Raw genomic sequence first — 27464 nt, forward strand, 5'->3', positions numbered from 1 at the left:
CTGACATCGCAGACCCGATACCGCCGCCGCACCTCCGAAGTCCTGCCACAGCGTGAGTCCTGAGTGCCGTGTCCCCTACGTCCTGGACATCTGACTCCGACGCAGCACCTGTGGCCCCATGGTGTGATCGTGACACCGTGAATTTGATGCCTTCCGTCTTGACCTGCTGGATTCATCAACCCCGTCTGATTGTAAAGAACTGATGCTTCACCACCAACGCTGCATCCCCTCCCCTGCAACCGTAAGGAACTGACGCCTCACCTCCCCAGTAGCAGTAAGGAACTAACGCTGCACCGGCTCCAGCGACGCCTCACCTCCCTGACTCCTTGCAACATCTTTGCTTTCTCATAATTTTCTAAAGGTACTGTGCCCGAGGTCTGTGCGACTCCATGACCGGCCTGCACCCCCTTGCGAGTGGCATCGGACTGTGGGGGGGGGGGGGGGGGGGGACATCCATCAAAGATGTCATGATAGCCCTAGTGGAGCTACTGTGTTGCTAAGCGCTTTACTGAGCTTTCATCTTTAAAAATGTGTTTCTTTGCATGTGTATGTTGATTTTTGTCATTTTGGTCTTGTTTTACTCAGATAAATATGGGATATTTTATTAAACTGATGTGGAGTACTTTTGTGGTGTATTTACTGTGTTAGTGTGTGTGTGTGTGTGGAGGGGGAGGGGTGTGTGTACAAACAAATACTTTACACATTGCCTCTGAAATAAGCCTGATTGCTCGTGTCAAGCTACCAAGTGGGTGAGCATGGGTTATCTTAGCTTTGTAACTCCCTTAACCTGACTAGAAAGAGGGTCCCTACTTGTATAGGGTGCAGACCGCTGCCAACTGGAGACCCCATTTCTAACATAGTCCAAGGGGACAGGAAATCATGCTTTAACGTCAAGAGGAAGCTGAGAGCCATGGGGCTGAAGTATATGCTACTGTACCCAGTTAAGCTATAGGTGATCTCTGAGGGCAAATCACATTTCTTTGATTGTCCAGACAATGTTTGGTGTTGGTTGGAAATGTGGGCTAAGGCACCATATCATAAAACTGGATCTTGCAGAAGCTGACCAAGCAGGGAACAGAGCCCTTGCTTCAACTGCAGGACCAGAGACAAGGCTGAGTGGCCAGACCCCGCACCAACAGGAGGTCAGTATCCCCCCCACATAGTGATCCAATCGGATGGCACCATGATAGAGGAGCCGGCTACGGAGGGAGGGGGGGGACCTCAGCGGTAATGAAGCTGGAGTCCAGTGTCATCGGCACAGAAAGAGGTCATCTGGACCCCACTTGAACTTGGAAGCCTACATTGGACAGCAGTTGATGATGGTGCCCTGACTGGTGATGTGCCCCCCCCCCCTGATGCTCGGGGGGGACGGCAGGATTGGTGATGTTGTGCATTGATTGTCATACTGATTTATTATTGCCTGAGGGGGTGGGGGTAGGGCAGAACATGAGGGCATGTTTCACTCACTAGTAATTTGATGGGGAGCACTTATGCATGTTGTCTGAGATTTACTTTATACACGGGCTGAGAGATTCCTACAACATGGGGAGTGTACGTCTTATTTTTCTTTGGGTTTGTTTTAAGCTGCGGATCCTGGCAGCATTACACAGATGGGCGAACATGACTGTTGTTGGTTTCTGTTACATTGTTTGCCGGGGGAGGGGAGATGGGTCAGTTTATTGTTTGGTTTCTTATTGTTTTCCGATGGTTTTATCAGACTTGGGTTACAGCACATTGTCCTCAGTTGCATCCAGACATAGCAAGGGAGACATCGGGTGCCTCTCACATCAGGGGCGAGAGGGCACTAATGGAAGCATATGATCCCCTGTTATGTGCTCTACTAATTTAATCTCCTGGAATGTCAGGGGGGTTAAGGGATTATACGAAACAGCACCAGGTCCATTCTTTCCTGAGATGCACCAAGATGCACATAGCATGTTTGCAGGAAACGCACCTCATGGCTGACAAAAGAACAAAATTGGCCAAAAAATGGGGGGGGAATGCCCTTCCGCCATACTTACATTGAGATAGATGTGTGAAGCCGTTATGTGCAGAGTACACTAGATGAGAAACCTATTACTGTCCTGAATAGAAATGTATCCAACACAGAGGACGGGTACTTTTTTGTGGAGATGTAAGACCTGCTTCAAGACAGTATTGGCTCTCCTATATGCTGGGCGGGAGATTTACTGCGCTGTGGGTGGTAATGCTGACCGCCACACACCTCACATGGGAATGAAACCGCATACAACTAAGTCACTTACATAGGACATGCATAACCTGGGTTTGCTGGATAGCTGGAGAGCACTTCACCTCCAATAACGCAAATTTACATGTCGCTCATTAACACACAACACCTTTAGTCAGATAGATTGCATACTCATGGCAGGACTTCCACACAATGCCATGAAGAAAGCAGTGCACCTGGGGAAGTGCCTGTCTGACCATGCCCCAGTTGTTCTGCGAATAAAATGGCGGCACGAGGTGGCAAGTAGGAGAAACTGGTGTTTGCTTCCCGACATCCTCACAGACAATGTGTGTAAGGCATCATTAGCTGAGGCACTGACGGAGTACCTAGAACATAAATGAGGAACCCCGACTTGCACGGTTTGTATTGGATCCACTATTGGGACGCGCAGACGTTTAGAGGCGGATGTGACAACCCAAGAGAGCTGGTTAGCAGAACACCAGAAGGAGGAGGTGGACTACCCTGAGGCAAAAAGAGGGATAGTGGAGATTAAACGCAAGTTGCATGACCTCTGGAATACACTGGACAACTACATCCTCACTCCTTATAGGCAACGCCTACACAGAGAAGGAGACAAGTCTGGGAAATGCCTGGCATGGATTTTAAAACGGGAATGGGAATCCCCTCCCACACACCAGCTGAGGGCCCCAGGGGGTAACACAGTTATGGGCCAATTAGACATACAAAAGGCCTTTCAGGTTCACCTACAGACAGTATACAGTACAGGGGAGACTGCTGATTAGGGACCGATACAGACATTTCTCTGTGGGTTGCCACTACCCGGGCTGGCTCTGGAGAGCATGCAAGAGCTAGATGAGGACCTATCTCTGGAGGAGCTGAAGGGGGGGACCATGCGGGAACTAATTAATTTTAGGATGCCGGGATGTGATTGCTTCCTGGTGGAATTTTATCAAACTTCCACTGCTCACTTTTCAAAAAGGTTACTGGAAGTCCTTCAGGAAGCTTGCGTGAAGAAAATTCTCCCTTTAACTATGCACCAGAGTACGTCATATGCCCTCCTTAGCTGGGGGGGGGGGGGGGGGGGACAGATGGACCCCTCCTCGTACCGACCCCCTTACTATGATTAGTTCAGACATTAAGGTCCTCTGTAAACTGTTGGCAAATAGACTTGGGGCAGTGGTATGGGATCTAGTACACACTGACCAATGTAGCTTCACACCAGGTCAAAGCACAGCAATGAAAATATGCCCACTGATCCATGTGTTGCACAAAGTTGAGGGACATGAGCTAGCCCTGATGGCCTTAGATCTGAAGAAGGCTTCTGACAAGGTGTCCTGGTCATACTTAATGTCAGAGTTAGGAGAAATGGAGCTCAGTCCTTCTTTTAGAACGTGGGTGCGATTACTGTACACAAGCCTGTGGCCCAGGTCAGGGTGGGGGGAGTGCTCTCAGACAGATGGGTGGTATGTTGGGGTACCCAACAGGGTTTCCCTCTCTTGCCCCTGCTTTTTGCAATGGCAATTGTGTCGCTGCCTGTACTGTTATGGCATGAGATGAGGGAATTAATTATCATGGTGGGAGACACTACAGACATTGTCTCCTTCTATGCAGATGACACGCTTGTGTTTGTGCGCTTCCCTAAGGAGGTGGTACTGGCCCTAATGAGACATGTCAAGGCATTCTGGGAGACCACTTGACTCCAGTTCAACAGGCATAAGACCTTATTATTTCCTCCGGGGAACTGACAAATATCCAGCAAGGCCACCTCCTGGGATTCCACTGTGAGACTAAAAGCTTCCATTACCTGTGGGTCATGGTGGCCTATACAGAAACGCATCAAAACTGCTGCAACAAACTGGTTGGTGCAGGGCTTCTGAAGGTCCCTTCGCTTCTGGAACACGCTAACCCTTTCAGTTATGGGTCGGGTTGTCATTCCAAAATTGGTATTCCTACCTTGCTGCCTATATGCGGTCCAAAACGTTTTTTGTCTGATATTCTCCGGGGACTTCAGGAAACTGGACAGCTTGCTAACTTCACTAGTAAGGATGGGTCATCGCAGCAGAGTGGCCTTGCAAGTACTGAAACAGTACATGACTGATGGAGAGCTAGCTCTGTCAGATATACGGCACTACTACTATGCCGTCCACATGCAGTATGCAGACCAGTGGTTTGTTGACTAAAACAGTTTGGAGAAACGCCTGTTGCGCTGTACATTCGGTGATGAGACACTGCCTCAACTCTTCATGAAGGGAGGGAGAGCAGATATTCTGATCCCCTATCTGATACAACAGACAGAGGCTATCTGGGAAGAGGTGGTCACTAAAGTAATTTGAAGAGCATAATTTGATCAGGGACTCAGATTGTGAGATCTCCATCCATTTCACACTATAGATGTTGGTATGTCCATGGAGCATTGTAGGAGGGGTGGCTACATCTTAGCAGGTGATATACCTTGTCAAAGTCTTCATCTCCTTTCGGGAGGTCTAGGACACCTTTTGGGTTGGTGCAGGGAAATTCTTGCAATACCCCAAATTAGAAAGTACTGCTCGGGCGGTATGGCGTACATTCCTGGCTGCAGTGGAACCGTCACATTTACTAGGTGGGCTCCTTAGCTGGGGAAGGGACGGTGTCTAATCATGCTCCTGTACAAAGCCTTCAGGTGCACTACTGCCCAGCCTCTGTTACGTGCACGAAGGGCATGAGAATCAGAAATGAATGACCCCATTCACTGACAGAATGGGACCGAGCATGTGCACTGGTTCGCATGGTTTCCTGCCATAGCAGGGTCAAACTTATACACGTCAATTACCTTTACCGAAATTATATGACCCCCGTATGTCCTTAGCAAAATCTAGCCTGCTAGGGAGTTGAAATGCCCCAGATGTGGGGAAGAAATAGTCACCTTTTTACATAGGCGTGGGCTTGTGGGGAGGACAGGGCATACGGAGGAGGGGGGGGGGGGGGGGATAATACCACTAATTGAAGCTGCAACTGAGCTCCCAATTGGAATGCCACCTGGAAAGTGTTTATTTGGGAAATTGCCGCAGCCTCGGGGTAACAAAATGCTGCATAGATTTGCGCAACTGGTGCTCCTCTTGGCAAAACGGACAGTGGCAATTAGGTGGATGGGCACTCGTGCACCTCAGCCATGTGGGTCAGGGATGTGCTGGAATGGGCGGTAGTTGAAGAACAGTATATTCAGTTATCCAGATCAGATGACAAGGTGTTAGATGATATTGCGATATGGGCATTAGTGCTGGAACGGTTTCAAACACACGGAGAATGCAGTGATGGATCTAACTCGGACAAAAGATCCGAGGAGGGAGAAGTGTAACTTACCACCTGCACATATCCTTGCAGGGACCTGGACTCCAGGTATGTCATTTATGAGGCCAAGTGCATGCGTAATTTCTGACCTGGTACACTCCTTACCTACTAAATGTGTTCTCTCTCTCAACACCAGGTGTGAGTATAGTGGGAAAGAGGTTAAATGCTGATGTTCTGTCCTTTGTAATTTTTTATGTCCATCTATCATTAAACTGCCATACTGTAAAATCACACAAATAAAGGTATTAAAAAAATAATTCAAAACAAAAAAATGAGTCTTTGGCTATAAAAATGAGGATAAACTAACTAGGACTTAGGCAAGTCATGCAGAGGTTTTGCATGCCAACTAAAATCAAATTAGAAGCAAGTAGCTTAAAGGTTTAATCCAAGACACAACTGGCTTTATGTAGGACTCTGCTTAACTACAGGAACCACCCGAAAAGGCGAGCAGAATCAATTTCAACAGTAAATGTAATGTAAACCTTGGAAAAGCAGAGTCCATTATTGTACGATTTGCATTTTTATATCACTATTTGTACTTATTCAACTCTTTACATTCATATTTGCTTTTACTCTACCCACACTACATAGACAAATATTTAAAAGTAGACTCTGAGCAGATCAGCCCTGAGGTTTTACACTGAGCACTGTTTACGATTGTACAACACAGCTGGATGTAGTTGAAAAGGAAAATAATGTTTGTACTGATCTTTATCACTGAACATACATAAAAGATTATTCCCAGAACTAAAACAAGACCGCTTTACACTTGTACCTCCTTGAAACAGAACAGATGAAAGCATTAAAATACACAGTCATAAATTAAGAAGGAACTTTCCTCACTAACCTGAGAACAGAAGGAAATCTCTTTGAAGCTTTTTTCTATGGCAATTTTTTTGGTGTCAGGGCTAATCAAGTAAACTTCAGACTGGGCGATCTAAAAAAAAAAAAAAAAAAAAGAATGATTATTGACAGCTTGATATTCATATACATAATTAGCATTTCCTGGAATTAATTTATAAGAGTGTTGTTAGTGCAGAGTGCTAGTCCATCGACACATTCAAGATAAACTGAATGTTTAAACAACTGATATTAAAACAGTTAAACCCTTACTCGATTTTAAATTATAACTAAATGGTGAAACTTCAATGCGAGTGTTCTGCAGTTACTTTGCTATGATAACTGGTTCAAGGCTCTTTATAGGGTAAAATTTGAAACTCTCACCCCATGTAACCCCCCCTGGCCTGGTTCACATTTTTTTTAACCAAATATCTGAAATCAAGAAAGCGCATCATGCCTACATTAACATTACTGGAAAAGCAATCTCTGCCATGAAAAGTTGAAAATATGTGAAAAATGCAGGAAGAAGTAAAGGTCCAAAAACGGGAGAATACAAGTAGACCTCATCCCTAAACATGTGCAATCCAAAAACAACAAAGTCGAGCAAGAATTAGGAAGAATATAAAACAAACTGTTGCTGCTGATGTAGTCTGACTTTTAGTAGAGCCCCTCAAAGGTCATCAGAATGTGACCTTTTATGTCTTATGTTAATCAAAGTGCAGACAGTAAAAGATAGAAGCTGCACTGACACCAAATATGCAATTGCCTGTATTTCAGAGTTGGACTTAAGTGGTATGTAAATTACATCACATGTTGGTGGGATAAAGTTGATGTTATAATGTAATTTAGACTCTAGACTAACTGTGCATATATAAACGATATTGGATTTCTAATGATTAATAAATTAAAAATATGTTAAAAAAAATGAGAGCCATGTACTTCTCTGTTATACTTAATGAAATACAGTAACCATGCCTTTTCATTTGAAATGAAATGTGTTACTCATAATAATGAATTGTTATTAATTTGCATATTACATGTGTTTTACCTCAACGCATTAATTAAATACATTATTATAATTCTTTGTGTTAGCATGAGTGAGACCTGTTGAAGCTTGTAATTTGTGATGGTGCTATAAATGCTGGTTAATTTTCTAACATGAACTTTCTTTTAAGTTATGTTCTCATGAGAAGCTTAGCTAGTTGGTAATAGACTCTATTGTTGAAGCATTGAGAGAATGTAGTGTAGTGTCCTTGACGGAAGAACATTGTGGAACATAGACTGACATTATGTACAATTGTTTCAAACTTGTGTGGAGTCACACAGATGGAAGATGTTCCAATGACAGACCTGGGAAAGATTTGAACTGTTTCAACTGGGAATCGTATGATCAATTTCTATTGGATGATGCCCATTCACTGTGACATGGACTGATACTTTTGACGAATCAGAATGCTTTGGGTATTCTGAAATATTGATCCACATGTGAACTCTGAGCAGTTGCAGTGCCTGACAGCTCCTAGCAGTCCAGAGATGCTGCCCTTATACTTGGAGACACCTTGCTGATTCCTGATGCTGATGAAGGATTCCTGAATGCTGTATTCCTTGGACTGGTATCTCCCTTGCAACCATTGTCCTTTGAAATGCCCTTTTTAGACTTAGAAATCCTTTTATTTTCCCCTTCAGAATACTCTTCACCGAGTTTCTGATATGCGGATGCTTTCCCTTTTTACTTTTCTTTTGCCTAACTTAGTGTCCTGCAGTACGAGATTACCTGTTTCTAAATTATGTTTGTCCTCTTTCTGTTTTTTGTTGTCTTTTGCCCACGTGTTTCTCCCAGATATGTATTTCCCTGATTTGATTAGTTGAAGAGTTGACCTATCCCCAGCTAAGGGTATGGACTCTGCTAATTGGATTTAACTGATGACTGTTAACTCTGCGCAACGTATCATCTCTGTAACTCAGATATTCTTGTTGATAGTATGCATTATTCTTCTTGAATGCTTAGTTTTATTAATGTTACTTTGCCTAAATCTATTTTGACACCTTCAGCAACCCTTAGTGCTTATGCATCTTTACAACTTAGTTTTACGCATTGTCTACATGACTTTGAGCTTGTGTTTGTAATACATTTTAACTTTATTTCCTGATTGGAGTTTTCCTTCTGTGGCCACACTGATCATGGTGTTTAAATTGTTTGGGGTTGTACTGAAATTCTGTGGATGGTTCTACCACACTATGTACTAGGTCCAAGCATTCATCTGCCTCGAAAAACCTTGATTCCTGCGAAGGATTAAAATGCTACATCAGTTCTGGTAGCAGAATGATGGTTTCCTCCCATAAGTAGAGAAGAACCATTTGATTGTAGTCATAGGGACAGAGGATTAACCCCATGTGACTGTCCAGTGTAAGGGCTGCCCACTACAAATCTTGTCCCATGGTTCAGTCTGAAGACTGATGAAGTCCAGCGTTGTGCCTACAAGTGACAGGAGCGTGAGTGTAACTAGGGTTTCGCCCTTACAATGCTTTGGCTTGAAGATTGGGGTGAAGTGTGATATTATGAAATGTTTTGCGAGTCGGCGTACTCAAAGTGATTGAGGTGCTTTTCGTTAAAAAAATGTCCCCAGTTGTTGTTGATGGGTCTGTCGTGGCCTAATATCCTGGGATAACGCACAAGTGTAGAAGACACTTTTTAAAATGTATCATCTGCAGTGAGGTACTTGTCATGAGACAGTGCCAATAGTTGTCCCTAAGTGAGTGTGAGTAGATAGTTGGTATTTACTGAATCCTAAGGGCCAAGGGAGGAGCTATATCAACCAGAGTGAGAATTGCTGGTCAGGTTTCACTCACTGTGCAATTGTGAAAGCTACTGTCAGAAAAGTGTAAGCTCATGTAGCTTTGACGTGTTTGAGTTTCTAACAGTAGTGTGCGGACAGGTTGTTGTTTTTTGCTCCAAATATATTGCATTAGGTGTGTGTGAACAATTGGGTGACAGACAATTGTGAAGCGACTGCATTGCTGAACGAGGTGAGTGTGACGTCATATTGTGCGGCGCTGGTATAGGTTGGTTAGTGTGAAACTGCGGTGGTATTGATGGACAGTGCTGTGTTACTATTGGTTGAGGACACTAAAAGGAAAGGATTGTGGGATTGAGATTACTTCCTGATTCGATCGTAAATTGTGGAATTAACTGAATTTGATGGAAAATTACATTTTTCAAAGCAATAAAAAGTGCTTCAAGTGGAGATGTATTTGCTCCAGTTAAAGAAGGTATAGAAAAAACATCAGAAGGAACTTCAGACTATATTGTGTCGTCCACTAAAAGTTTTCATGCCTCTCTTTGGCTTGAACAATGGTGTAAACCTACAGAGAAAGAAGGTGCATTAGCATTTCCCTCGATATTAAACATTTAATTTGAGCACTTTAGATAATTTGAGGTGAATAATGTATGAAATGAGACTGCCTCCATGACTCACACTATTTGAAGTCCTCAGTATTTGGGGTACCTATTGCCTGTGAAAGGATGTCAACTAAATATGAGAATAGGATGCAGAAAGCAATTTAAACATTTTCAGAAGCTAGATTGGATGCAGAACACAAAATGTGGAGAGCAGATATATTAAATGGAGTCAGAATGTTTCCAGTTATTGCAGAGGAAGGTGACAGGAGTATAAAACCTAAAATTTGAACGAAAGCAGGACAGACAGCAGAAGCTGAGAGTAAAAAGACAGTAACATATTACAGTGATTCAGATGACAAATTTATAAATCAGTTATAGATGAATCATCCACCACTGTATCATTCAGTTGAGACAGGAACGAGAGGTGACGCAGTACAGAATGTAGTTTTGAATGTGCCAACTGCTCCAGCTGCAAAGATCCCAAATCATATTGTTCCAGTTACATCTGTAGATTCAAAGACAAGTGTCTGTGGCCTATCTGCCAATTTTGCCTGTTAACACAGCTTAGCCCATTTCAAGTCCAGTTGTAAATCAAACTGTTCCAGGTCCCAATATGAGTCAAATGGTGCAGATACCTTATGTGAATCAGTCCATTCAAAACTGTACCCTGCACAGATCAGCACCAATGTTTAATCCAGTTCAATCAATGCCAAATGTTACCCAGAGTCAAACAGGTCAAAGTTTCAGCACTGTCCTAACAGAACAGAGTGCAGGAATGCCAATTCTTCAAAACCAGACATATCTTATGGGTCCCAAATCAAGAACAGTTCTCGGTGATTATAGGTCAAGTTGTTCTCTTGTATGCTTCAGGCAATACTGGAAGAAATACTCTTTCAATAAATGTCCCAACTGTTCCTGTAATACCACTTATGTCTCCTGGGATATCACCAATTGGTACGCAGAAATCAGTATATTCAAACAATTCGGAGATGGAGAGAACAACTTCTCTTCTTTCACCTTTGACCCCACACGAACTGCAGCACTTAACCTGATGTTAATTCATGCAGGACCAGGTCTTGATGCAAAGTTTCCTCAGGGAACCCTACAACATCCCATGCTCAGACCAGATCAGATTCCAAATGTACATTGCAGTATCTCACAAGAAATATCCCAGAGAAACAATATTAGTTTGCATGGTTTCATTGTACAGCAATTGCCAGATTGGCTAAATAGTTTGAGACCATAGAGTGCAACAAGATTGACAGAATGCAATACCAGAACACAAGACACACCAGTGAGAGAGAGAACAGTGAATGTACCCAGATTAATATTAGAACTGAATGAATTAACACTGGGAATGTTGGGAATTGCTCAATTGGAAACTTACACAGAAGATGAACAAAACTCAATGTGCAGGACAGGCTTATGAGAGAACATCTGAATTAGTCAAGAAATATGACGTGGATTTGGAAAAATCAAAACTCTTGAAGAGAAGTTACAGATTAGAGTTCAGTTAAAAAAACATAGATAACATGAGATCTACTAGAATGACATTGCATATTAAGGAATTGATTACCTACATACATACGTGGGGAGCTTTTGATAAGTGGGGAGGCAGATGGGCAAAGAAAAGAGATCAGAAGAAAGCAAAGTCAAATGTGCCTCTGGCAGGGGCAAATCAAGTTGAGGAAAATGTGAAAATCATGCCCAAGAGAGAAATAGCAGGTGGAGGTTATGTTCACATACCTTGATACACTGTCATTCACCAATGATTACTCGAGGTTGAGAGAAAAGCCTGTGGAGTGGTACAAGCAGAAATTTGTGAAACATGCAAAATGCTTGTGGGAAGATTTCAATACGTTGTTTGAGAGGGTCGTTCCAACTGACTTGTAGACTGCATGTAAAGTGCATGTTGATTGGCCTGAACGTGAGCCTTTGAGAGATCCAGTAACAGGTGCACACTACGAAGAGGTAATGAAAAAGTATTACAAGGTGAATGAGTTCTTGAAAAATAAAGTGCCACCAAAAGATATTGAGTGGCAGAAAATTAAAAGAACATACCAAGAGACGAAAGAATCAATTCCTGCTTACTACGAGAGATTATTGCAAGCTTTCAAACATCACAGTGGAACTCAAACTATTGAAGCTACGGATATGGGTAATTTTGTGTGGAGATTTGTACAGGGATTGAAGCAAGACATAAGTGAGATAACTCAGCAGCACCTGATCTGTTGACAGAATAAACCAATTGATGAGATTCTGCGTTATGCAAACTACTATAGTGATGAGAGAGTGGAAACAGAAAAAGCTGAAAGAAAAAGTCTTGGTTTTGCAATTAAAAACTGTACAGAAAGCAAATCCGAATCCGCAGATGATGGTGAACACTAATGCGATGCAATTAGTACCGCAGCAGGTGACAAATGTTGTCCAGTCTAGAAGTAGAGGACATGGTGTTCAGATGGCTCAGAATGGAGGTGCTCTTGATGCCCAGTCTTTGAAGAAGACTAATCCATGTCATACGTGCAGAGGTTATGGTCATTGGTGACGGGAATGCCCATATTATAATGTGAATGTTCAAGTGCAGAATGCTGGAGTTGCTCAGACACAAGGTAATAATCAGGTTTAAATTCAAAGAGTTCAAAGACCCCATATTCAGAATGTACCTGTGTCCCCAGGACAACAGATGCAGACACCACAAGCCCCGATGAGACAGAGGCAGGTGATTGTTCCTCAGTGAAACATGCATCAGATTGCAAATGTAAACATGAACCAAATAGCATCACAGTTTCCCTTAACTGATTTGAGTGATGAGGAATTTGCAGAAATGTTTCACAGTGATAGTTCTGGTGATGAGGATTGCATGCTAGGTGCATCCTTAAAGGCAGATCAATGTGAACCCTATGTAAACGCAAACATTATGGGTCATGGTGTGTCGTTCTTGATTGACACCAGAGCTACATGTTCCACTGTCAGAACAAATGAAGTACTGAGCTTGCCCCTTTCAGGAAACGGAATCCAGGTTGTAGGAGTTGCCAATACGCAATTGACAAATCCTGTAACAGAGTATGTCCCTGTTAAAAGAGGTTCATTTGAAGATGAGCACCAATTTGTGGTATGTTATTCAAGTCCCATAGGTTTGCTGGGATGTGATCTGTTGTGTAAGCTGAATTGTTCCATCAGGTGCCCACCTAAAGGAATAGCTATTCAGGCAAATGAGGAAAATGTGCCCTGTAAAATTGTAGAGCAGTACCCGAGTGTCACATTATACCCATGATGACATGTAATGATTTGCCTGACGATTTACAGGAAACAGTGACACCTGAAGGATGGAATTGTTCAGGAAAGGAAATAGAACTCATTAAAGGAGTTATGCCCATTAAAATAACAGTGAAACCAAATGCAGTGTATCCAAATATTCCCCTGTATAACATGTCCACAGAGATAATTGCTGGAATTACCCCATTGATTGACTGTTTAATTGAGCAGGGTATCCTAAAAGAAATCATGGGAAGTCCATGTAACTCACCTATTTTAGGATTGTGGAAGCCCAATGGAAAATATCGTATAGTTCAAGATTTGAGGAAGGTGCACAAGATTGTCGTTCCATGTTGTAAGATGGTACTGAATCCTGCAACAATTTCATTGAAAATTCCCTGTGAAGCTGAATGGTTTACAGTCATTGATGTTTGCCAGGCATTCTTTTCCATTCCACTGCAGGAGGAACACAGTATTTATTCACACTTAAATTCAGCAGTAGTGTTCTGGCATACTGCTGAACTCCTCAGGGGTATATTGAGTCACCATCCATTTTCGACCAGAGCTGAAAAAATCATTCAGTCTTAGTGCAATACATTGACCACCTGTTGGTTGCATTAAACACCAGAGAAGCATGCAGAAGAGATACCAATGCCCTTTTTAACCATTTAGGAGAGAATGGCCATAAAGTTTCTCCTGCAAAATTACAGAATTACAAGAAAGAAGTCCTGTATTCAGGTCACCACACTGAGAAAGGTATGAGGAAAGTGTCACAAGAAAGAATCTCAGCAACCATGAAAATGAATTCTCCAGTAACACAGAAAGAAGTCTGAATGTTTTGGGGAATGGTTGGCTACTGTTCTCAGTGGATTCCAAACTTTTCCCTTTTGGCCAAGCTTTTACAGATGCTAACACAAAGATGTGAAGGATCTGGTACCACTGGATGAAAATTACACACATGCCTTCACTAAGCTGAGAAAAAGCCTATGCCTAACCCCAGCTCTGGGAATGCCTGATTATAACAAATGTTTTCTTAGTTTTGCTGTGAGAGAGATGGATGTGCACTCTCAGTTTTGACACAGTTGCATGGAATTGCAAACAAACCTGTGGCTTATTTTTCTGCTACACTTGATCCTGTAGCTGCAGTATTGCTTGGTTGGTTAAAAGCCGTTGCTGCCCTCAGCATCAGCACAAAGCAGTGCAAAAGCATTGTGATGGGACATCCACTGAATGTTTTTATTCCCCATTCAGTTTAGGTTTTGTTAACTTGTACAAAGACCCAATATCTAAATAGTCCCGTTTAACCCATTATGAGCAAGGGGTCCTTGCCTTGTCAAATGTGAATATCAAGAGATGCACAGATTTAAACTCTACAACCCTGATGCCCATTCCTGTTGAAAATGCAAGTGACTGTGAAGATTGGTTGAGCATGACTGCCTCAACGGGACCAAATTGTGCACCAAACCAAGAGCCAATTTTCAAGACGTTCCCTTAGATGAAAATAATGATGTCATGTTTGTTGATGGATCCTGTTTGAAAGATAAAGATAGGATCCTGAGTGCAGGTTATGCAGTTTGCACAGTCTCAGGTCTCCTAGCTTCGAAGAGTCTTAACAGCCCAGGTAGCCAAATTGGTTGCTCTTACTAGAGCATGCTGTGTTCTGAACAGCTTGAAGTGACAATTTTCACTGACTGCCAATATTGGTTTGCTGTCGTTCATGATTTCAGACTGTTATGGTCTCAGAGAGGTTTTATGACCTCTTCTGTCTCCCCAATCTGAAACGGTGATAAAATTTATCATTTGTTGAATGTATTACAGTTACTAGCAAAAATTGCCATTGTGAAAATGCCTAGCCCATAGGAAATCAACTGATTATGTTACCCTGGTTAATGCCTATGCGGAAGAAGTTGCAAGGTTTTGTGTCTTGGTTGTATCTCATTTAATGGAGAGTGGAACAGTGATGCACAGGATGAGAAAAGACAACATTTCTGGATGACTACTGTTGACACATGGGAGGAAGTTAAAAGACTGCAGGAAGAAGTGACAGAGGAAGAATAGCAAAGTTGGATTAGAGCAGGATGTGTCAAAAGGAATGAAGATGATGTATGGGTTTCAAGTGATATAAGAGTAGTGTTGCCAGATAGCTTACTGTCCCTGATGGCAAGACATTACCATGGACAGGCACACACAAGTAGAGATGCAATGGTCAGAACCTTCAGACAAGCATGGTTTAATCCTAGGTTTAGCGTGATTGCTGAAGCTACATGTCACCAATGTATCTCCGGTCAACAAATGAATGTAGGGAAATGCAGAGTCATTACAATGAGTCACATAGGTAGATCAGGAGAACAGAATGCAGCTGGATTTTATTGATCTGCCAGTGTGCAATGGACTAAGGTATATTCTTGTGATTGTATGCATTTTTTCACACTGGGTTGAGGCTTACCCCACTAGGAGAAATTATATTTCTCAGACTGACATCTCTAGAATCAGACTGAGGAACTAATTTCAGCAGTGAGGTTCCTAAAATGTTGTGTGTGACACTACAAGTTGAGCAAAGACTGCATTGCAGTTATCAACCAGAAGCTTCAGGTCTGGTAAAACAGATAAATTGAACACTGAAGTCCAGACTGACAACGTATGTGCATCCACAAAAATTAAATGGCCAGGTGCACTGCCTCTTTTTTTTAATGAGAATGCGCAGCACCCCGACAGGAAGGCAGGATTGTATCCTCAGGAAATCATTATGGGGTTCTATGAGATTGCCAGTAGTGCTTGCAAATGCGTTTGTGAACATTACAGATGACATGCGGAATTATTGCAAAGGTCTAGCTGATGTGGTACAGTCTTCATCTCACCAGGGTGGAGAGGCTACTGTACCGCCGCAGCAGGAACTGTGTCATGAACTATGTCTGGTGACTGGGTTATGCTCAAGAAGCATGTAAGGAAGACATGCTTGGAACCCCGTTGGAAAGGTCCCTACCAAGTGGCTCTTGTGATGACAACAGCTGTGAAGTGTGCTGGTCCCCTGAACAGGGTACACGTGAGCCACACTCGCAAAGTTCTAGGTCCCCTTGATGAAACAGCACCTATTCCTGGAGGATCAGTTACTGTGGGCGCAAAGGATCAGGTTAGCCAATTAGTTGGGGCTGGACAAGAGGATGCAGCACAGACTCAGTCTGATGGGGTTCTGAACGAGACAACAACAGTGACAACAGTGGATGGTACAGAAGAGTTGAGGCAGAATCAGCTGACTCATGCAGGTTCCGATGCTGACGAAGGATCAGTTATGCCAGATAAAAGAGTTGTACCCGGAGGCAATTGGCCTAAAGAGAAAACTGTGCTTGCTGTCCCATCAAGTGTTGCTGAAGAAACTAAAGAGACGAGTCAAAGTGAAAGGGATGCTGTGAGTCAAGTAAACAGAAGATCAAAAAGAAAAAGAGTACCAAGCAGAAAGTACCTGAATAGTAGACATATTACTCAGTTGATGACTGGGAACAGTAGTTTGTTACCTTTTGTGCTTACAATCTGAATGCACCTCAATATTCTTGAGACTGAAATTGCCTTGGAGCTGAACACTGAAATCTCACTGCCAGTTGAAGAAGAAAGACAATACATTTTGGAAGTGGTTATTAGTGATTATTAACTGTGCCTTTATTATAGACATCTGAGATTTTTAGTGGAAGTTTTAAACATTTGGAAGTAGAAGAAATTATTGATGAACTTTCTAGAAGATCAAGGAACTCTGTGAATATATATTTATTTTTTTAAAGCTATTTTTTCATTGCTTTGTGCACAGATAACAATAACTGAAAAGAGACAGTGATGAACAAAAGCCGCTTTGATTTGTTTTTTATTCTGACATTTTTGTCTGGAATTAGAGACCTCATGGATTCAAATCGCAATAGAAGTAGTGGGAGTAAATATACATGTATAGGTCTAGCAATAGTGACAGTTATCATGATCATATTATTGTCTGCAGGTTTGAGTTTTCTCATAGTAAAAGATTCTGCTCAGACTGCACCCACACTTGATTCAAATTTAGTAAATCCCCTTGTAGATCAAAATTTGTTTCACACAGATGAGAAGTATTAATAGTTATAAAGCTGATTTATCAACAAATGTATATTATAAGTTGTAAGAGTAAGTTCAGACAATGGAAGTTAGAGACTGCTACGTGTGTACACAATAGCCTTCATCAGTTAGTGGAGGAATAACATATTACAGTATACCACTAACAAATGGAATTCCCTGTAGACTGTTATTAACATGGTTTATTCAGCACGAGTATTACTAGTACTTCTATTCAAATTATGATTTGGTGCTTACAATTGTCCCTGTTATGAAACATTTAAATAGCACTATAAAGACAAAGAACATTGATTATGTAGGAGTTTTCTTTGAGCCTACATTGACATTTGGAACAGTATATGCACACAAGAATAATTTAACCTGTATTCTTAGCCCTGTAGAAAAGGAATGGATTGGACAAGTTGAGGACAGAAGGAAAATAATGAAAGCAAGAATAGAAAAAAGTAGTTTTGACAAATTCGGAGAAAGATGTGACACACTCAGTAGCTGGAAATCAAGGATTCTTGGCTACTGATTGCAACATGTAAGGAAGCTATATATATATAGGTTGAAATCATAGACTGACATTTTGTAGGTACTAGTGAGTATAGACATGTATTTTTGTTTAAAAGCGTTTGGACCGTTAAGGTAATTGGTCAAGACCCCACCATACCAGGTGTTTATTTCATACCTGGAAGAAATGACTATTACAAAATGCCGAAAGGCTGGTATGGTACATGTTACCTGGGAGTAGTTTTTCCCGGGGTCTGTCAAGTGGACCATTTTAATGATCCAGTTTGGAGTGAGAAATCAAACTCCAGAGATAAAAAAGAGGCAAGTGCTTCAGAGATTACAGGATATATTTTTGGTGCCATAATTCCATCAGTAGGTGTGATCTTGAATGACATCAAAATTAGAAAGTTCCCAACGATAGTAGATACGTTATTTACAGACACCACAGGTGCCATATTGTTAATGGACACAAAATGGGAGCTATGAGATTAATGTTTTTGAAGGTGGAGTTTGCAAAATGCTACATATGTTGCAATGTTGTACATACATACCTGACAATAGTAAGGAGATAAGATAGTACATTTTAAACATGACTGAGTTAAAACAAGACCTGAAACAACTGACAGCAATGGGTGCATGGGAGGCTATAGGGAAAGGTTTTACAGCCATTGGTAGATGGTTTGGAAAGCTGTGACAAGCAATTGTGGGAACTGTTTTCATAGGGTGTCTAGGTGCCCTAGTTGCAGTTGCATTTTACAAGTATTACAAGATACTGAAAGGGAAAGAAAGCAAAGAGCAACAGGGAAGAGATAGAATGGGGACTAGAAGAAGCCTGTATTACACTAATATCAGGCATATTTCAGAAGATCTTACCTGAAATGTACCTCTGAAGTTTTGTACTGTCTCATTGAAAATGAAAGTGGGAGTGGGAGTAATTTATGGTGACTTAGTAGTCAACAAAAGGGGGCCGATGTAGTATGACTTTTAGTAGAGCCCCTTGTGTCAAAGGTAATCAGAATGTGACAGTTTACATCTTATGCTAATCAAAGTGCTAACAGTAAAAAGTAGACAATGCACTGACACAATAATCACTTAGGTGGTATTTGAATTAAATAACATTAGATGGATAAAATTGATGTTATATTGTAATTTAGACTCTACACTAACTGTGCATATAGAAACGATATCGGATTTCTGATGATTAATTAATTCAAAATACGTGCAGAAATGAGAGGCATATACTTCTATGTTATACTTAATCAAATACAGTAACCAAGCCTTTTCATTTGAAATGGAATGTATTACTCATAAGTGAATTGTTATTAATGCTGAATTTATAAATTTGCATATTACATGTGTTTTACTAAAAAATATTAATTAAATGCATTAATATAATCCTTGTTTTAGCACGAGTGAGGCTTTTGAAGCTTGTAATTTGTGACGTGCTAGAAATGTGGATTCATTTTCTAACGTGAACTTAAGGTTATGTTCTCATGAGAAGCTTGGCTAGTTGGTAATGTGCTCTATTATTTAAGCATACAGAGAATGTAGCATAGTGTCCTTGATGGAAGAATATTGTGGAACATAGACTGACATTGTATGCAAATGTTTAAAACTTGCGTGGAGGCACACAGATCTGGGAAAGAATTGAACTGTTTGAACTTGGAGTCGTATGATCAATTTCTTTTGAATGATGCCCATTCAACGTGACATGGACGGATACCTTTGACGGATTAGAATGCTGTGGGAATTCTGAAATATTGATGGGCATTTGAACTCTGAGGAGTTGAAATTGCAGTCCCTGAGAGATCCTAACAGTCCCCAGATGCTGTCCTGATGCTTGTAGATGCTTTGCTGATGAAAAATTCCTGAATGCTGTATTCCTTAGAGAGGTAACTCCCTCTCAACCATTGTACTTTGAAATGCCCTTTTAAAACTTAGAAATCCTTTTAACTTCCCCTTCAGATGACGCTTGATGGAGATTCTGACATGCTGATTATTTCCCTTTTTTACCTATCTTTTGCCTAACTTAGTGTCCTGCAGTCCGAGATTCTTTTTCCGAATTATTTTTGTCCTCCTTGTGTTTTTTTAGTCTTTTGCCCACGTGTGTTTCTCCCCACACACGTATTTCCTTGGTTTGGTTAGCTGAAGGGTTGACCTGTGCGCAGTTAATGGTATGAACTCTGTCAATTCAATGTGACTGATGATTGTTAACTCTGAGCAAGGTGTCATCTCTGTAACTCAGACATTCTTGTAGATAATATGCATTCTTCTTCTTGAATGTTTAGTTTTATTAATGCTAGTTTGATTACATCTATTTCGAGGCCTTGGGCAACCCTTGGTGCTTATGTATCTTTACAACTTGATTTTGTGAATTGTCTACATGACTTTTAGCTTGTGTTTCTAATAAAATCTAACTTTATTCTGTGGCCACATCGGTCATGATGTTTAAATTGTTTTTTGGTAACTATTGAAATTCTGTTGATGGTTCTACCGCACTACTTACTGGGTCCAAAGATTCGTCCACCTCGAAGAGCATTGATTCCTCCGAAGGATGAAAATGCTACATCACTGTAGTAGTGCCTATTGTCAGGTAGTCTAATCAGCCTTTTTTCATGCAGATCTGATTACTTGAGAGTATACTGCCTTCATGAGACTTTAATCAAACAAATGTAGAGTTTTATTTTACCACTAAATGCACTACACATTTCTATTTAAAGCTTATATGTGGGAGAGCCAGATGAGACATTGGATCACTTTGCCAATCTTCTCTTTTGTTTCTGAAAGTCTTGGATAGTCCTTTAAGCCAATGAAAAAGAGCCAAGACAGAAGTGTTTCTACATGGCACATAAATCATGCTTATTAACTGTTACATAAAAGAAGTCTTGTTTGTCAACAACTTGAACGTAATTGGAGATGTAAATCTATCAATGAAACAATATTTTTCCCATTGGGCTGACTCAGAAGGGCGATTCACTACATGCCATGTACCAAACAAGCACTGGCAAAGCATGGTGTTTAGAGCCACTGTCAATTTCAGATCTGATTAGGAGAATTAATTTAGACTTCGACTTGCCAAGAGATTAATACAGACAGTCCAATTTGTTGAAATTCCGGTGTCAGGCACAGTATAGGAATTTGCGTGCCAAATGATTTGACATTCCTGTTCCAAGTAATAGGATGTGTAGCGTCTACAGACGTCCGAAAGTTAATCATGCTATATAAGTGATATCATCATCACATGCACCTCAATCGAGCTTATAGTCTTTAGCATTTCAACACAAACCATCATGGATCATTTAGTTCTACCAGTGCTTCCTGCCTCTACACATGATGTATATAAACAGGTGGGTGGGTAAAATAAAAAAAGAGTAATGCAAGGATCCAGGCTCTCAGCACTTTACCCTCAACTGCCCAGTTATCGAAATCCGAATATCTTCCACAAATGAAGCATAGGACAGCATTATTTTGCACCCGAAAACAAAAATAAGGAATTTGTGAAATATTTCACAGCCTACACAATCAAACACTGGAGATAATATCCTAGCATCCTAACATGCCCCTTGAAAACTCAGCTATATTGGGGACAAAAGAGGTCAAGCACTTACTAAATGACAGCCTCACAAACCAATGCTACACCGAGACAAGGTTACAAAAATCACCTTATTATTGCCTCGCAAAGACTCCAAGAACTTCAAGATCAAAATCCAGTTGGATAGTCAGTTTATATTCCAGTAACCATCAGGTGAATGGTCACACAATTAAGATAACTGAACAACAAGTGGTCATTAGATTTTCTTTAGGAATACTGAAAAATATTGGGGTCCCACTAAGCTACGTTTGGGATGAGAACATCCCCTGCATTACTCACAGCACACCCCCATCCTGAGATACCAAAGGAGTGAGTCTCTTATATAATTATTATTTTTACTTTGCCTCAGCATACAACAATCATGCATATGCTAAGAGTCCAAAATCATGAATTGAGACCCAGAAAGATGATCTGTGGTTGGAGAGGCATACCATACACACCCACCTTAATTTCACTGTGACTGCCCATCAGCTCACTGGATTGTAGAGGACTGACAGTCAAGACCCTGATGTATTATTATGACAGGAGAGGCGTTTGCATCCGTGTTCTATACAGGGAGAGTTGCCTGCTCGGCTCCCCCACTCTAAATGTGTCTGCAAGTTCTCTGCAATGGGGTCCTTGAATGCATTCATTTGTGAATGGATGCTGCATGTGTGCACACGTGTGTGCAGCAAATGGAGTAAAGTATGTGTTTGTCATGGCTGACTAAGGACAAAGTGTAATCCATTTTGTAGTTCCTCTGCGTGTGTGCTGTACACAAAGGAGGATGAAGGTAGCCAACCAATAATATTGCTGGGCTCCTTTAAATGAGTCCATGATGTGTTCCAGGTAAGCCATACTCTAGGAAGCAGGAGGACACAATGGCATTGAAGTGCCCTCCCTGCAGAATGTGATGAGGGCCCCTGAGTCTTCCATATCACACAGACATGTTGCTACTGGGACTGCCTTTTAGTCCCCCCAATTGTGATTAAGGTACAATTGGCATAGTAGAACTCAAAGACAAACTCTAGGGCCACAGCCATAGGTTGAATTATTCAAAGTCACTGTGATTCTTTACTCGTTTATTGTTTGTAGTTGTTGAAAATCTGCCACGATATAAGAAATATGCTATGTGTAGCATTATGCCACAAGTAAAATAAAGTACTTCTTCTTATTATAAAGTACTGGCTAAAGTTTCTATTTATTCAAAGCTACTTTGTGAGTTACTGAGCTCCTAACTCTACCCGAAAGCAGCTCCCCAGGTAAGGTATGGATTACTTGCTTCACTGCCCTCAGAGGCAAATGCTAATCCTAAATTTTCAATTGCATAGTAAATCAACCCTAGGACAACATGGGTGTGAGATTCCTATAGGCCAATGCCCAGGACATATTGTTTGGGGTCAAGGACAATAAGTTTTCAGAATTAATTTTTAATTGGGACAAGTAGGCGCGCAACTCTCTGCAGCACAACCCTTAGCTTGCCAATTTACAGTACCACATAACATAGCAGGGAGGACAATTGTTAGAAATTGGGTCTCTAGTTGGCAGAGGTATACACCCTGTCCAAGTAGGGACCAAAATCTTAGTCAGGGTAACAACACAACCTAAATTATCCTGTGCTAACCTCCGGTAGCTTGGCACAGAGCAGGCAGGCTTAACTTAAAAGGCAATGTGTAAAGTATTTGTGCAATAACACATACAGTAACACAGTGAAAACACTACAACAAGTACTCCACACCAGTTCTGGAAAATAGATCATATTTATCTGAATAAAATAAGACCAATATGATAAGGATCCAATATGCACAAGACAAGATTATCACTTTTTAGAGGTTCAGTTAAGTCTTAATCTATAGGTATCAATGGGTGCATCTTTTTAACACACAGTATCTAGGATGCGTCAAAAATAATGATGCAGGGAAGGTGATGCATTGGAAAATAAAATGATGCGTCTACTTTTCCTGCACAGCGGAGGTGATGTGTTGATTCTTTACTTGCAGGCAAGGTGATGTGTTGATTTCTGGGTGTGCAGCCTTGGCTCCTTACTGCAGTGATATTTTGATACCCAGGGACAATGCGTGGGAAATCTAAAATGTGCTAGGAGCATGAAACAAGTGCTTTGTCAATCTGGTAGGCAATGCAGCAATGTTTCAACTGCGAGACAGGTGCTGCATTGAATTGTACAGGTGTCACGTCAATTTACCAACATTGCGGATTTGCTCTCTCTGGTGAAGTTTTTGATGGCCCTGAGACTTCTTAACATGAGGAAAGCTCAGTACAAGCCCTTAGAGATCACATCACTTGTGGGGGGAAGGCAAAGTCCTTCCAACAGAGTCAGGGAACAGCAGGCAGCAAGGCAACATGAAGGAGAGCAGACCTTCCAGAAAAAGCAGTCAAGATGAGTCCTTTAGACAGCACGGAAGTCCTTCTGACAGAGTACAGTTGTAGGTCCAGAAGTATATATACCTAAATGTGCCCAGTATACATACCTTAATATGCCTTTGAAGTGGAGGAGACTAAGTGGGTTTTGAAGTGCTCCAGTTCCCCTTTCAACCCAACCCTGTCTGCCAGATCTGTGGAGAGGTTATCTGTCCTTTGTATGAATGCAGGTCATTAGCCTTTGAAGTGTGAGAACCCCTTCACCCTTCCAGCCCAGATTGATCAGTAAGCAGATGAACACAGATGCAGCTGAGTGTCCTGTGTTCATGGCTGTCTGGGTGGAATGCACAAGGAGAACTGTCAACCAGCACAGACCAGACATGGACTGGAGACAGGCTGTAAGGCACAGAGAGCAGAAAGTGCAGAGAAATGCCTATTTTCTGAACTAAAATTGGCATTGCTACAATAGAAATGTTAAATCCAACTTCACCAGTGAGCAGGATATCTCACTACCATTCCAACCATGCCAAACATGGCAATGCCACTCCTTTCAGGTCAAAAATGATGACTTAAAAGTATATAAGGGAATTTCCAACACTGGCCTATGAGAGGAGCAGGCTTCACAATAGTAATAAACAACTTTGGGTTTTGTTCACTACCATGACATGAAAAAGGTATAAGTACATGTCCTGTATTTTACTTACATTGCACCCTGCCTTAGGGGGTTACCTTGGACCTAGCTTAGGAGTGACATATGTAACAAAAGGGGAGTTTTAAGGCTTGGCAAGTAGTTTTACATGCCAAGTTGAAGAGACAGTGAAACTGCACACACAGGCCTTACAATGGCAGGCCTGAGACATGGTTAAGTAGCTACTTATGTGGGTGACACAATCAGTGCTGCAGGCTCACTAGTAGCATTTATGTAGATTGGGTAGGAGCCAATGTTACCATGTTTAGGGGAGATAACGCAAGCACTCTAGCACTGGTCAGCAGCGCTAAAGTGGACAGAGTCGTAAAACCAGCAAAAACGAGATCCGTGTAATAGAGGGAGGAGGTGGGCAAAAAGTAGGGGAAAGGTCACCCTAAGGCTGTCAGGTCTAACAGGAATTGTCTGCAGTTGAGGTAATATTTCTGTCCATATGTTATTGCTGTCAAAACTTGTATTTATGGTTCATTAATGCAAAGCCTTTATTATTAGGGTAAGCGCAGACTGCAATAGACAGTGGTTCCAGAAAAAAAAACAACGTGTTAACACATTTGGAAAGTTAAAAAATATGAGGCTATGTATAATGCTCACTTATTCGATGCATATATTTGTAGAAGACTGAAAGCAAGATTGATGAATATTTGCTTTCAAAATAAAATGTTCACTAAAATAAAAGCAACTAGGAAAAAACTGTTTTGCTAAACTACTGTAAAATTTACATACCATTTCTTTGAATCATCATTTGGAAAATGTGTTGATGCATGGTAGCATATCCAAACAATATTCATAGTGGACAGTCAGTATAACCAGTTTCAACAAGATTATGGAAAACATGAATATAAACAAGCATTAGCAAAGCCAATATGTCCAATACTGATTGTTAGTCTTTTGCTTGTGCCAATGCATGTCTTGTTCAGACATGACTGTTATAAAGAATATATATATATTTTTGGAGGAGCTGCTTGGCCCTCACCACTGTAAATACTTTTTGGTCGCAAAAAGCACACATTGATGTAGTTCTTCGTGGCACTGAACAAAACTACTTTGTGTGCCAATATGCTCCGTGTGAAAGAGAAGATTGTGATAACTGTATTATAATGTAACATGGATTTGTAGAGCGTGAAACTTGTCACTCGTGAGGGTATCCAGGAGATTAGTAGGAGCGAGTTCTGCAAGTAGGATCATAACAGTGAAGCCAGCTGAAAGAAGGATAGAGAGAGAGAGAGAGAGAGATTGAATTTTAATAAAACAAAAGGTCTTGGTTAACGCCGGACCTAATTAGGGGCCCAATTCTTAAAGAAAGTCACAAAAGTGCACCTATGGTATATGCCTTTGCATTAGTGCAGATTTATATACTTCAGGAATTCAAAAGAATTTACAGAAGTAGATCAGGAAATTGTACTCCTAGAAACTATTTGTGAACTGTAGTTTAGCACGAGCAATTATGTATGTGTAGATTTGCTCATGCAAAAATGTATTAAGCGTTTACAAGCTCACTTTCCCTTTGAACATTCTTCCTCAATCCTGGTAGAAGTTTTACTTCTGACCCTTGTCAGGAGTAAATTTCCAACCTTTCTCAGTATGGGAAATGGTTAGAGAACAGCTGGTAAAAACTCTCAAACATGAAAGTTAGTAGGTTTGCAAAAGTATTCCAACCCTGTAACTATTGCTTACCGCCACCTCTAGCCCTAATTTGTAGATCTGCGGAAAGGTGGTAAAATTAGGAAATTGCTAGTTTTCAAGCCCTACTACAGTATTAGTCCTGGCATAATCAGACGGGCTATTGTTTAAGCTATTATATATAATAATGAGATTGCTGCAATAATTTGTTTTCGCACTACATGTCACCAAAGGGACAGGTAGATTTGTTTTACAGGACAAGTAGATTTATGAAGCAACCTGTCCCATCGGCAAGTAGATATTTTATAAAATTCCACACCCCTGAGGACATCAGTGGTAAATGGGCCCATTTCCCATACCTGGTAATCAGTAAACCATACATGCCCTAGGGCTTCCGAACTAGTGCCAAAGGCCACCACAAACACACACGGATTCAAACAACTGGTGCAAACCAAAGTTACAGTTGTGCGTGCAAATTCTGAGACTTACGCCTTAAGTGATGACTATCATTTTCAATGGTTAAAGACCTAGCCCAACTTAAAATAAAAGGGGACAGAACAAAGTAACAAGCAAGAAACGTATAACCTACTGAGCACTCTGGGACATGAGATAACATTACAGTATTATTCAAGCGGAGCAGCTCCTAATGGATGAAAACAAAATCTGGCAGAAGGATCTGTGATGAGTCCTTATTTAGAAATGCCATGAGGCCCTAGTAACACATTGAATTTGCTGAGTACTTCAAAACAAGATAAATCTAATCAAGCAAAGAGTAACAACTGGAGCTTTATGGAAAATAGCACATCTTTCAAAGTGAGGGGAACAAAGCTGCAAAGGGTCTCAAGCGGGACATTATGGAAACCTGAAAGCATGCCAACAGAAGCATTAAGGATAATCGTAAAACGCTAGTTTACATTTTATAAAACAATGCAAATAGGTCTGTCCGATAACAGATAGTGCCTCTTCAGTCACTGGTGAGTGTATGCAGTCAATACATTACCACACATGTACTTTGCAACTCATCTGAACACCCAGGCATCCATTCATCCACCGACTGGCTCAGTCTTCCATTGCACTTTACTAATCAACAATAAAATCAAAACACACACTCAACAAGCATATGCAAGATACACTAAAAAAATAAAGATGAAAAAGCTAATAGGCTGCTGTATCCTGGAAAATTAAAAACAAAATTAAAGCAGCAGGCAGCCCATTTGTAATAGTATTTGACATAACGCATTGTTGTTTTAAAATTTCAAGATGGCCACTATGTGTAGAAGCCGCATACTGTCCCTCATGTAACACAAAAACAATGATATATTAAGCTCAGTACCAATATTAGATGATCGCTAAGTAAACACTGCACTAGGCAGCTATATTTAAATGGTATTGTAAACAGTGTATCATTGTTGTACCGATCGAAGATGGCTAACATAAAGCGCCTAAATGTGGTGCCACGGGAAGCAGGGCACTTCAGACAGGCTGACCAGGAAACTGTCTGAACAACTTCAGGATCCTTAAAAAAGAAAAAAAAAAGGAGAAGGGAATGACATAAAATGAGACCTACAAGAGG

At 41.1% G+C, this 27464-nt stretch overlaps 1 protein-coding gene across 10 annotated transcripts in view; it reads right to left on the reverse strand.

Moving 5' to 3' along the window:
• Positions 1 to 27464, reverse strand: part of TBC1D1 (TBC1 domain family member 1) — an 844646-nt gene that overhangs the window by 386074 nt on the left and 431108 nt on the right. For all 10 annotated transcript variants that reach the window (XM_069202113.1, XM_069202110.1, XM_069202112.1 and 7 more), the window contains one exon: positions 6384 to 6473. In XM_069202113.1, coding sequence (XP_069058214.1) covers positions 6384 to 6473 — 90 coding nt within the window. The remainder of the gene's footprint in view (positions 1 to 6383; positions 6474 to 27464) is intronic.

Source organism: Pleurodeles waltl, chromosome 1_2 (genome assembly GCF_031143425.1).
Source record: "Pleurodeles waltl isolate 20211129_DDA chromosome 1_2, aPleWal1.hap1.20221129, whole genome shotgun sequence".
Classification (NCBI taxonomy): domain Eukaryota; kingdom Metazoa; phylum Chordata; class Amphibia; order Caudata; family Salamandridae; genus Pleurodeles; species Pleurodeles waltl.